At 42.6% G+C, this 12,263-nt stretch overlaps 1 protein-coding gene across 1 annotated transcript in view; it reads left to right on the top strand.

Annotated features, from left to right (window-relative positions):
• The window catches only part of IQGAP1 (IQ motif containing GTPase activating protein 1), a 124,191-nt gene that overhangs the window by 87,984 nt on the left and 23,944 nt on the right, over positions 1–12,263 (top strand). Inside the window, exons 19-26 of the mRNA XM_033188990.1 lie at positions 3,765–3,935; positions 4,579–4,662; positions 4,759–4,830; positions 4,933–5,002; positions 5,359–5,567; positions 7,506–7,661; positions 7,910–8,073; positions 8,508–8,732. Of these exons, the coding sequence (XP_033044881.1) occupies positions 3,765–3,935; positions 4,579–4,662; positions 4,759–4,830; positions 4,933–5,002; positions 5,359–5,567; positions 7,506–7,661; positions 7,910–8,073; positions 8,508–8,732 (1,151 nt within the window). The remainder of the gene's footprint in view (positions 1–3,764; positions 3,936–4,578; positions 4,663–4,758; positions 4,831–4,932; positions 5,003–5,358; positions 5,568–7,505; positions 7,662–7,909; positions 8,074–8,507; positions 8,733–12,263) is intronic.

The following is a 12,263-nucleotide window of genomic DNA, read 5'->3' as shown; positions in this document are numbered from 1 at the left end:
CTGTTGAGGACTTTTAAGGCTTAACTTGGTGCTGCACTCCTGTCAGTTAAACCAGAGTTGTTTAATGAATGTTAAAGGGGAAGAATATATACTGAGGGAAGATGTTCAGTAAGCTCCTGTAGGTCATGATTAGACACGTTACTAATAGACATTCAAGATTCCTAGAGAAAAAGGACAATAAAATATTTTCAAAAGGTCATTGACTTCCCTTTGTCAATATTTCCCAAATCTTGTGTGGAACAAGTCAAAAATACACCTGTGGAAAAAGTGAAATAGTTCCTTTATTCAGGAGTTACCATCAGATGGATGATTTCTACCTTGTGGTTAAAGTTCTCTTTATATGGTGGATTACAGTGTCTTACCTTTCCAGTGTTTCATTTTCATTGCTAATGATTTCACAGGTGATGAAATTTGAATTCACTGAACTCTGTTCTGGGCATTGAGAAGATAGAAATAGGTATCAGAGAGTCTCTACCTCCCAGTATCTCACAGTGTTGTGAGAACAGCAGACACAAAACCGAGTACTGTAATGTAAGGCAGAGAGAAGTGGTGCTCTAATAACAGCACAATAAGGGAAGTCTTAAGGTAAATTTTAATTTTGTCCTGGAGTAACATAGCGTAGATAATATTTTAGCAGCTAAGAAAAAAAGAAAAGGCTGTTCTAGACAGAAAGGGAAAGTTAAGGATGAGCTTGCTGAAATTATAAAAAGAAAGTAGGAAAGAAAATAGAAAAGGAAAAAGCACAGAATACTGAAAGGATACGGACCCCTGAGGGAGAGATGAATGGTGTATTACCTGGCACGTGGTAGATGTGGCAGGACAAGAGGCCCAGATTGAAGCTTGAGGGCCTAATGTGCTGTGCTGAGGAATTCAGGGTACAACTTCTAGCAGAGTGATTTTTAACTCTTGTTAGGTCAGGGACACCTTTGAGAATCTTATTAACCTCCGCAGAAACACTCATGTTTGAATAGTGTTTTGCATATATGGACCTAAGAATTTAAACGGGAAGGGATGCTACCTCATTTTCAGCATGTGACCTGACCTTTTACCTCCCCTGCCAACAATAGTGGCCATCACATATAGATCCTCCCACTCTGTACTCCCCACTCTCTGTACTTTCAGCTTACTTGGATTTTCACTGATTCCTTCTTCATTTTCTCTCCAGAGGAAACAGCTATCCTTTCTAAAGCTCATTATTTATCTTACTGCTTGATTTCATGCTCTCCCAGTTCCTTGCAGACCTTATACTTTTCGTGCTCTTCCTCCAGTGTTTGTCAGGATTTAATGTCTGTCTGAATCACCTGGGATCTTGTTAAAATGAAGGCTCTGATTCTAGTGTGAGTTCTGAGAAAAATCTATATTTCTGACAAGCTTCCAGGTGATGTTGATGCTGCTGGCCCAAGAACTGTATTTTAAGTAGCAACCTACATATGTAGGCATCTTTATTTCCCACATCTTTGAACAAATAATAATACAAACATTTTTAAAAGCCTATGGAATTTCCCCGATCTGTACTCACCTACATTCATACTCTTGCTAAGGGCCTTGAAAGTTAGTCTACTCGTCACTAATTCACTGTCTGTTACCATCCACTTCTTAGCTCACAGCAGTGTGGTTTCCTGTCCAGCTTTTACTTAGTAAAACTCTTATTTTAGAATTCATCAATAACCTTTTAATTGCCAAATTCAGTTCTGAGCACTCATCGTATTTGACTTGTCAAAAGTCTCTTCCTCAAACCCTTAATTCCTTTAGCTTCTCCCATACAATTCTCTTCTGATTTTCCTACTTCTGAATGTTCCTTCTTAATCTCTCTTGCTACCTTCCTTTCTCTACCTCTGCTTGAATTATATGAAGATTCCATTGGCCCTCTTCTCTTCGTCTACGCATTCTTTGAGTGATCTCTTTCACGCCTGTGGCTCCAGCCCTTACCCCTGTGCTTGTGACTCCTAAATCTGTACTTCCAGACATTAGCCCTTTTCCCCACCACCAGGTTTTTGCCCTTCCTTTTGCAGTCCAGAAGTCCAGCAGACACCTCAAACACAGTTTAATAGGAAAAAACCAGAGGGTGCAATAGTGTATAAGGTTGTATTTTTATCTCACGTGAAATGATTCTGCAGTTCAGCAGTCCAGGGAAAATGTGGCTCCATGGTATCATCTGTCCCAGGATCCTCCATCTTTGTGCTCTGTCATTCTTAGCATGTGACTTCCATTCTCGAGGTCACCTTGTTACCTACAGTGACAGCTTGGAGCTTTGACCATCAAGTTAGCAGTCCAAGCAGGAAGTAGGAAGAAGGGGAAGGAAAGCAAAAAAGGTGTGCTGCCAGCTGTCTCTCTCAAGGAGCTTTCTCAAAGGTCTTGCCGTACTACTGCTGCTCACAGCGCATGACCTCTCTCTATCTCATGGAGTTTTTTGTTTTTTGTTGTTTGTTTTGAGAGGGAGTTTCGCACTTGTTGCCCAGGCTGGAGTGCAGTGGCGTGATCTCGGCTCACCACAACCTCTGCCTCCCAGGTTCAAGCAGTTCTTCTGCGTCACCCTTCCGAGTAGCTGTGATTACAGGCATGCACCACCATGCCTGGCTAATTTTTGTATTTTTAGTAGAGACGGGGTTTCTCCATGTTGACCAGGGTGGTCTCCAACTCCTGACCTCAGGTGATCTACCCACCTCAGCCTCCCAAAGTACTGGGATTACAGGCGTGAGCCACCAGGCCTGACCACTCGTGGAGTCTTTTAAGTGCATATAGTGTTGCCCAGAAAAAAAGAAGAAAAAAAAAAATCAAGGCTCTGTTACCAACGAGAAAGGAGAAGGTGGATATTGGAGGATAGGTAACCAGATGTTCCTAACCATTCTTACTCCTGCTGCCCTTGTTCAAGCCCAGGCCATCTCTCACTTGGATCACAATAGCAGCATTGTAATTCACCCCCTTGGTTGAAGTCTCACCTCACTCTTATCTGTCAGCTACTTTCCTAACAGTAGTTTTTCTAAAAATAATCTCCACCCTGGACAATATAATGAGGACTCATCTCTTCAAAAAATATTTTTTAAAAAATTAAAATTAGCCAGGTGTGCTGGTACACTTGTAGCCCCAGCTACTCAGGAGGTGAGCTGGGAGGATTGCTTGAGCCCAGGAATTGGAGGCTGCAGCAAGCTGAGATTGCACCACTGCACTCCAGCCTAGGTGACAGAACAAAACCTTGTCTCTAAAATAAATAATAAACATCTGATTGTTTTATTCCTTTGCTTGACAAAGTTTTCTGGCTCTCCAGTATCTTTAGTAACAGTCCAAACCCTCTAGGCTACTTTTCAAGACCATTTGCAATCTGCCTGGGGAAGCAATTTTCAGTCCTCACCTCTGGTCTCTCCCCCTGAGATGTCCTGCATTGTGACATTCTAGGGGTCCCTTGATACTTGGCACACAGCCCTGTTCGGTACCTGTCACTCTATTCTTGTCTGCAGTGACCCCAGATCAGCCAGCACAGTGCCCAGCCTAGTCAGTGTTGGATAGATGGATAAGTGAGATGACATATGAAGCAAAAGAAGATTAAGTTTTTGTTTATGATATGTTTTCTAGGTATGAGGAGGTGTGTGAGAACAACTTGGTCCTGAAAAACAGACTTGAGGGCTTTATTCATATCGCGTAGCTAATGATACAGTATAGATTTAAGAAGCAGGAGTGTTAGCTTGTGTGCTGTGGATGATACTTTGAGAAAACCTGCATCCGTTCTTGCCTGTAACTGTCTTTGAATGTAACCACTGCTTTTTCAGAGTTCTATCTCTGGGGTGACTGCTGCATATAACCGAGAACAACTGTGGCTGGCTAACGAAGGCCTGATCACCAGGCTGCAGGCTCGCTGCCGTGGATACTTAGTTCGACAGGAATTCCGATCCAGGATGAATTTCCTGAAGAAACAAATCCCTGCCATCACCTGCATTCAGGTATTTCAGAACCTGCCACACAGACAGCAAGCGGGCATCTAGAGCAGGGGTAATAAACGGTCGGCTGTCATGACCATTGACTGTCTGAGTGTGATTTTTGACTTCTGGACTCTTAGTCTTCTCTTTTCTTTGACAGGTACCTCCTCTTTACTACCATATAACCGTAGTGTGCCTACAGGTGTTTAATGGTGGCACAGTGGCAGTTCTTGGGTACCTGTTCCTCTCTTCTGCTAAGACTATACCTTTCTGTAAGATTTGAACCTTGAGGAAAACAACTGTGGTTTTGCTTCAATGATAAGGCAGAACAATGTCCTAGAAAGAATTCTGAGTTAGGAAAGATGGTTGCACTGCTACCAGACAGTGGTGAATCTCCAAGTTTGTGTCCCCATCTGTAAAAGGGGAATACCCCATTGTATCTTATCTTCCTCACCTGATTTGTTGGAAGAAGCCAGTAAATGAATCTGTATGGCTGCACTATAAAAGGTGTGTGTGTTCCCCTGTCACTGTTGGAAGTGGTCCTTCCTAAAACTTCCATCATGAAATTGTACTTGGATCATATATCAAGATAAAAGATTTTTTTTTTTTTTAACTTCCATTGATGCTTGGGAAGTAATATGTCCTCTGTAACATTTGATTGTTTCAGTCGCAGTGGAGAGGATACAAGCAGAAGAAGGCATATCAAGATCGGTTAGCTTACTTGCGTTCCCACAAAGACGAAGTTGTAAAGGTATGGTAGCCTGAGCAGGGTTTCTCCATGAGGGGTGCAGATATAACAGTGTTGAGATGAAGGACTCTTCTAATTTTCAGGATCCCTTTTCCATAGATTCAGTCCCTGGCAAGGATGCACCAGGCTAGAAAGCGCTATCGAGATCGCCTGCAGTACTTCCGGGACCATGTAAGCACCCTTGGATCATACAGGCCATTAGGAGCTGCTTTGCCATATTTTTGGTAGACAGATGAACAGAGGAATTTCTTCTTCTTCTTTTTTGTTCCTTAGATAAATGACATTATCAAAATCCAGGCTTTTATTCGGGCAAACAAAGCTCGGGATGACTACAAGACTCTCAGTGAGTAACTGGCTCCACGTGAAGAGTTGAGGCAGTGGCTGGGAGCCACCAAGTTCAGGGTGTTCTCCACAGACCTCTTTTACTGTCCTGAAGGCAAGGCTTGGGGGAGAGGGTGTGACCTGTGACATAAGCCCCTTTGCTAACATGTGGCTAGGTATCTTGTTGGCTTGTTGCATTAACCTTTATCATAACATAGCAATAGCCTGACACAGAAGACTACACCTGATAGTTGTCTTAGCACATCTCAAAATTAAATGTGTGTGAATAGAACTACTTTTTCAAGACAGTGCTATTTCCTGAGACATAGTACTTTTTCTGATAACTCCATTCTTTGTCTGATGCATACTTTCTGTCAGTCAATGCTGAGGATCCTCCTATGATTGTGGTCCGAAAATTTGTCCACCTGCTGGACCAAAGTGACCAGGATTTTCAGGAGGAGCTTGACCTTATGAAGATGCGGGAAGAGGTTATCACCCTCATTCGTTCTAACCAGCAGTTGGAGAATGACCTCAATCTCATGGATATCAAAATTGGACTGTTAGTGAAAAATAAGATTACATTGCAGGTATGGCCCAGGGCCAGTGTGGTCTTGGAACACTTCATCCTGCTTTGTAACCCTTGCGTTCACCTTTCTGACTGGTGGGGAGGGTGGAGGCTGACCTTCTTCTCAGCTACTGCCATGAGCCTTTTTTTTTTTTTTTTTTTGGACCAAGTCTCACTCTGTTGCCCAGGTTGTACTGCGATGTGGTCTCAGCTCACTGCAACCTCTGCCTCCCAGGTTCAAGCGATTCTCCTCCCTCAGCCTCCTAAGTAGGTGGGATTACAGGCATGTGACACTACACCTGGCTAATGTTTTTTGTTTTTTGCTTTTTGGCTTTTTTTTTTTTTTTTTTTGAGACTGAGTTTCCCTGTTGTCGCTCAGGCTAGAGTGCAGTGGTGTGATCTCTGCCTCACAGGTTCAGCAATTCTCCTACCTCAGCCTCCCAAGTAACTGGGATTACAGGTGCATGCCACTACACCCTGCTAATTTTTGTATTTTTAGTGGAGGCAGCGTTTCGCCATGTTGGCCAGGCTGGTCTTGAAGTCCTGACCTCGGGTGATCCACCTGCCTCAGCTTCCCAAAGTGCTGGAATTACAGGTGTGAGCCACGGCACCCAGCTTTTTTGCATTTTTAGTAGAGACGAGGGTTTTACCATGTTGGCCAGGCTGGTCTCGAACTCCTGGCCTCAAGTGACTGATCCACCCACTTTGGCGTCCCAAAGTGCTGTGATTACAGGCGTGAGCCGCTGTGCCCGGCCATCATAAGCTTTTTAAAAAGTTGTATAAGACAGATCAGGCATGATGGCTCACACCTGTAATCCCAGCACTTTGGGAGGCCGAGGAGGACGGATCACTTGAAGCCAGGAGTTTGAGACCAGCCAGGCCAACATGGTGAAACCCTGTCTCTACTAACAATACAAAAAATTAGCTGGACATGGTAGTAACATGCTTGTAATTTCAGCTACTCAGGAGGCTGAGGTGGAAGAATCACTTGAACCTGGGAGGCAGAGGTTGCAGTGAGCCAAGATTGCACCACTGCACTCCAGACTGGGTGACAGAGTGAAACTCTGTCTCAAAAAAAAAAAAAAAAAATTATTTAAGACATAAAACAATTTAATAGACAAAATTTAGATAGAGAAAAGAAGATAAATGTCTTCCCCTAATTTCACCTACCCCAGTCATTTTGTATCTTATGTTCTTACTTTGCATTAAAGGATAAGACTATTTCGCTATGATAAGTAGTCATAATTTATTTTATTTTATTTTTTGAAACAAAGTTTCCCTCTGTACCCCAGGCTGGAGTGCAGTGGCATGATCATGACTCACTGCAACCTCGACCTCCTAGGCTCAAGTGATTCTCCCACTTGAGCCTCTCAAGTAGCTAGGACAACAGGTGCACGCCACCACGCCTGGCAAATTATATTTTTATAAGAGATAGGGTCTCTTTGTGTTGTCCAGGCTGGTCTCAAAACTCCTGGGCTCAAGTGATCCCCCTGCCTCAGCCTCCCAAAGGGCTGGGATTACAGGTGTGAGCCACTGCACCCAGCCATAAGTATTATTTTTAACAGTAGCATAATAGATTTTTAGAAGGTAATACTATAATTTACCTCTTTTTCCCCTAGTATTTGACATTTAGGTTGTTTTCCAAGCATTTATTATAAATAACATTGCAATTATTGTTTCAGTATATATGTGGTTATTATTTTTATAATAGATTGCTAGAAGTTGGTTTCCCAATTCAGTGGACATTCTTATGGCTCAGGTTCTTTGTTGGAACATGGGAATGGATTTGATTGGTTTACTGAAAACAGGATAAAGTGTAGTGATTTTAAAATATTTGGTGGGAATCTGCCAGTGCAGTAGACCTTCATGTGAGTTTGCATGTGCTACTAAAACCTTTCCTCAATGCCCAGAGGTTCATCTTTGAAGGCTTTCTGATCTATGTATTGATTTTTGTTTATAGGATGTGGTTTCCCACAGTAAAAAACTTACCAAAAAAAATAAGGAACAGTTGTCTGATATGATGATGATAAATAAACAGAAGGGAGGTCTCAAGGCTTTGAGCAAGGAGAAGAGAGAGAAGTTGGAAGCTTACCAGCACCTGTTTTATTTATTGCAAGTAAGTGGCTCCTGGAGTCAGTGTTATAAAAATTTAGTGAATTTGTTTTTCCACAAGAAAGCCTTACCCATTGATCTCTCTGGAAATATTTTTGAATTTCACTGAGGGGTGAGTGACGGGCACTGTAATACGTTAATTTGTTAATTTTTTTCTCATATATATTCTAGTCCTTCAATTTTAAATAATTGAATATACCTTGCCAGCCTTTATATTACCTACAAATGACTTATCCCTTGGTTCTATTTCAGACCAATCCCACCTATCTGGCCAAGCTAATTTTTCAGATGCCCCAGAACAAGTCCACCAAGTTCATGGACTCTGTAATCTTCACACTCTACAACTACGCATCCAACCAGCGAGAGGAGTACCTGCTCCTGCGGCTTTTTAAGACAGCGCTTCAAGAGGAAATCAAGTATGAACAGATTTCTTAAGGGCATAGGCCCCTTCCCACTAACACAGGGGCTCCCAGTTTGAGATTCATGCCTTCCTGATCTTTTCTTGATCTCAATTAATTTATGAAAAATGCTTACTCTAAAGAAGCATCTAATTTTTAAATAACTGATAAAAAATCTTGCTGCTTCTAGGGAAGGGATAAGTTAATTTTAGGAACATTCTGTATTAAGGTATAATTTCAAAAAGTGATCTGAACAGGAAGATTTCACATTTTTATCTAGTAGCGGACCTAATCATGACCATGATTGAGTGTGCAGCTGCAGGAACGTTCTGTGAGTGCCGGGGAGTGTTTCAAGAGAAACTGTTTCAGGGAGATAGGATCTTTAAGCAGGAAGGATCTTTTAAGTTGATGGATTCTGTGACGAGTTTAAATTTTTATCTGATGTTTTATAGGTCGAAGGTAGATCAGATTCAAGAGATTGTCACAGGAAATCCTACGGTTATTAAAATGGTTGTAAGTTTCAACCGTGGAGCCCGTGGCCAGAATGCCCTGAGACAGATCTTGGCCCCAGTTGTGAAGGAAATTATGGATGACAAATCTCTCAACATCAAAACTGACCCTGTGGATATTTACAAATCTTGGGTTAATCAGATGGAGTCTCAGACAGGAGAGGCAAGGTATGTTAACCATAATAACACTTTTCTTTCATGTTGTTATTTTCTTTACTTCTTTTTTCCCCCTCTTTATTTATAAACTAATATTAGTTCAAATAATTTTTCTTTTCTTTCTTTTTTTTTTTTTTTGAGACAGAGTTTCCCTCTTGTCACCCAGGCTGGAGTGCAGTGGCACAATCTCGGCTCACTGCAGCCTCCACCTCCTGTGTCTAAGCAATTCTCATGCCCCAGCCTCCCAAGTAACTGGGATTACAGTCGCGCGCTACCACCCCTGTCTCCTTTTTGTATTTTTAGTAGAGAAAGGGTTTCGCTATGTTGGCCAGACTGGTCTCGAACTTCTGATCTCAAGCAATCTATCTGCCTCGGCCTCCCAAAGTGCTGGGATTACAGCCGTGAGCCACCACACCCAGCCTGAAATAGTTTTTCTTTAGAAAACTGTGCTTTATAAGTTGTTGACCTGGTAATAAACTCACTTATTTAGCAAATATTTATTGAGTACTTACTGTGTGCCAGGCATTGTGTTAGAGATGTGTACAGTAATGCAATAATGAGTGAAACAGACATGCTCCCTGCCCTCTCTTCATAGTTCATTGGGTGGAAGAGACACCAACCAGGTACATAAAAATAAAAGCATAATTAAACATTGAGGAAAATTTTGTGAAGTTGTAAATAGGGTTCTGTAATGGAGACTTTATAAGAGGGAGCTAACATAAGGTGGTTAGGGAAAGCCTATCCCAGAAGATAAAATTTCATTTAGCTGAGGTCCAAAGGCTAAGATGAACCCAGCCTTACTAAGAGCTAGGTGCAGAGTGTTCATGTCTGAACACTCTAAGGTGGAGGGTGTAGGACTTAAAAGGACCTGGCATAACTAGGGATGCAGTTGAATGAGAAGGTTCATATAGATTGGGTGAGATCACTGTGTTTCAATAAAGGAAAAAGAAAATGGTGTGGGGTGAGCTGCCCTGAAATATCGAGAGTTGGGCTAATTAAATTAACATATTACAGGAGATAACTGAGTTAGAGCCATAGCATAACCACCAACATTAGTTGATCTAAAGCAAAAGTGTGCCAATCAAATATGGGTAATGCTGAGGAAAGGGAGTTCAGAATGCCAAAATGTTTCTGGTTTTATTCATCTTGGGTGAGGACCCAGAGGGGTGGGAAATGGAGGTGTGAGCAGCGTGGTCTGTTGTGGTTTCTTCTTGTTGTTGTGGAGTAAGGTTAGATCCTGCATGAAGCTCTCTGGGCATAGGTGGAGTAGCAGCTCTCCACACCATTGCTATTCAAAGTATGGTTTGCACATCAGTGATGGAAAATCATCTGTGCACACTTTTTAGTTCAACTGATACTTTTTTTTCATAGCAAGATTTTCTTTTTTTTTTTTTTTTTTTTGAGACGGAGTCTCGCTCTGTCGCCCAGGCTAGAGTGCTGTGGCCAGATCTCAGCTCACTGCAAGCTCCGCCTCCCGGGTTCACGCCATTCTCCTGCCTCAGCCTCCCGAGTAGCTGGGACTACAGGCGCCCACCACCTCGCCCGGCTAATTTTTTATATTTTTTTTTAGTAGAGACGGGGTTTCACCGTGTTAGCCAGGATGGTCTCGATCTCCTGACCTCGTGATCCGCCCGTCTCGGCCTCCCAAAGTGCTGGGATTACAGGCTTGAGCCACCGTGCCCGGCCATAGCAAGATTTTCTTAATGAAGGAAGCAATGTATTGATTTATATTCTGACTCATTCTCTTTATCTTGTCTTTGATCAGTTTGTAGACTGGCATTGGTCCACACTTTGAATAACACTATTCTACATCATTCTGCTTTCCGTTTACCTGGATGCCAGGCAAACAGGGAGGTGTACCCTGGGTGGAGAACAGAACATTCTGCTGACTCCTTGAAAGGGCTTATCTTGCCAGGCGTGGTGGCTCACGCCTGTAATCCCAACACTTTGGGAGGCTGAGGCAGGAGGATTGCTTGAGCTCAGGAGTTTGAGACCAGCCTGGGCAACATAGGAATACCTTGTCCCTACTTTAAAAAAAAAAAAAAATTAGCTGGGCATGGTTGTGCACACCTGTAGTTCGAGCTATTCCAAAGGCTGAGGCAGGAGGATCAGTTGAGCATGGGAGGTTGAGGCTGCAGTGTGCCTTGATGGCACCACTGCACTCCATCCTAGGTTGACAAAAAAAAAAGAAAGGGCTTATCCTTATTAGGAATCATTTGGCATCTGATTGGTTCTCAGTACCATGTAGGTCTGTTATCAGGACTCAGATCATTGCAAAAGTCTTTTTAACTTTTTTGCCTGCATACCTGAGGCCTGCACATCCAGGAATGTGCTCAGCCAAGTGCAATACTTGTCTGGGAAGTTTTGCCTGCAACCCAGGGCATTCCTTGCTGATAGCCCCATATACACTGGCTCAGGGCTTCTCAGTTATTTCCTCTGAAGGTCCATGAGTCAGTCATTTTTAGATCCAAAGCCTGCTGGACATTTCAGGATTGGTTTTCTTGTGGGTACCTATGAGAAACTGGTCTCATTTTGCCTTTCATAAAATGGAAATTGAGCCAGGCATAGTGGCATGCACCAGTAGTCCCAGTTGCTCAGGAGGCCAAGACAGGAAGATTGCTTGAGCCCAGGAGTTTGAGTGCTGCCTGGGCGACATAGACCCCATATCTTTAAAAAAAAGGAAATTGATTTGAACTCTTTTTAAGATACCAGTGACTATGAGGTGTGGTGATGTGGTGGGGATCTGTCCTGCAGGTAAGCGTCATAGGTCCCTTAGCTTTCTTCTTTTACTTCAGCCACAATACACGTAGCAAACTGGAATCTTGTCACCTCTTGGGAATGTTCTTTCCTAAAATCTCAGAAAGTTAATATTCTGTTCTATGACCAATGTTTTTTAGCATATTGATTCCCTTGCTGGTTACTACTTTTGAAAATCATATAAATAATAAAATATATAATATTATTTATTGTAAGTTCCATGTATTTATTTATTTCTCATAGAATGTTTCTGTTGATTTTTGCAGAATTCTTGTATTCATAGCCTACCTATTTTAATTTAGCCATGCTGTGACAAATGAAGAAGGGTATTCCTATCTACTTGTATTTTTCTTTTGTTGTTGTTGAGAGACAGAGTCTCGCTTTGTTGCTCAGGCTGTTGTGCAATGGTGTGATCTTGGCTCACCGCAACCTCTGCCTCCCGGGTTCAAGTGATTCTCCTGCCTCAGCCTCCCAAGTAGCTGGGATTACAGGCATGCGCCTCTATGCCCGGCTAATTTTTATATTTATAGTAGAGATGGGGTTTCTCCATGTTGGTCAGGTCAAACTCCTGACCTCAGGTGATCCACCCACCTCCACCTCTCAAAGTGTTGGGATCACAGGCGTGAGCCACCACACCTGGCCTCTACTTGTATTTTCTAAGGCTGCCATAACACATCACCACCTCAAATTTGGTGGCTTAAAACGACCAAAATTCATTGTCTCACAAAATCTAAAACTATTATCATGAAGTCGAGGTACTGGAAGAGCCACACTCCCTGCAGAGGC

This window comes from Trachypithecus francoisi, unplaced genomic scaffold (assembly GCF_009764315.1).
Source record: "Trachypithecus francoisi isolate TF-2019V2 unplaced genomic scaffold, Tfra_2.0 Lachesis_group3, whole genome shotgun sequence".
NCBI classification, from domain to species: Eukaryota; Metazoa; Chordata; class Mammalia; order Primates; family Cercopithecidae; genus Trachypithecus; species Trachypithecus francoisi.
Note: the sequence above shows the minus strand (reverse complement) of the source record. Positions and strands in the feature narration are given on the sequence as shown.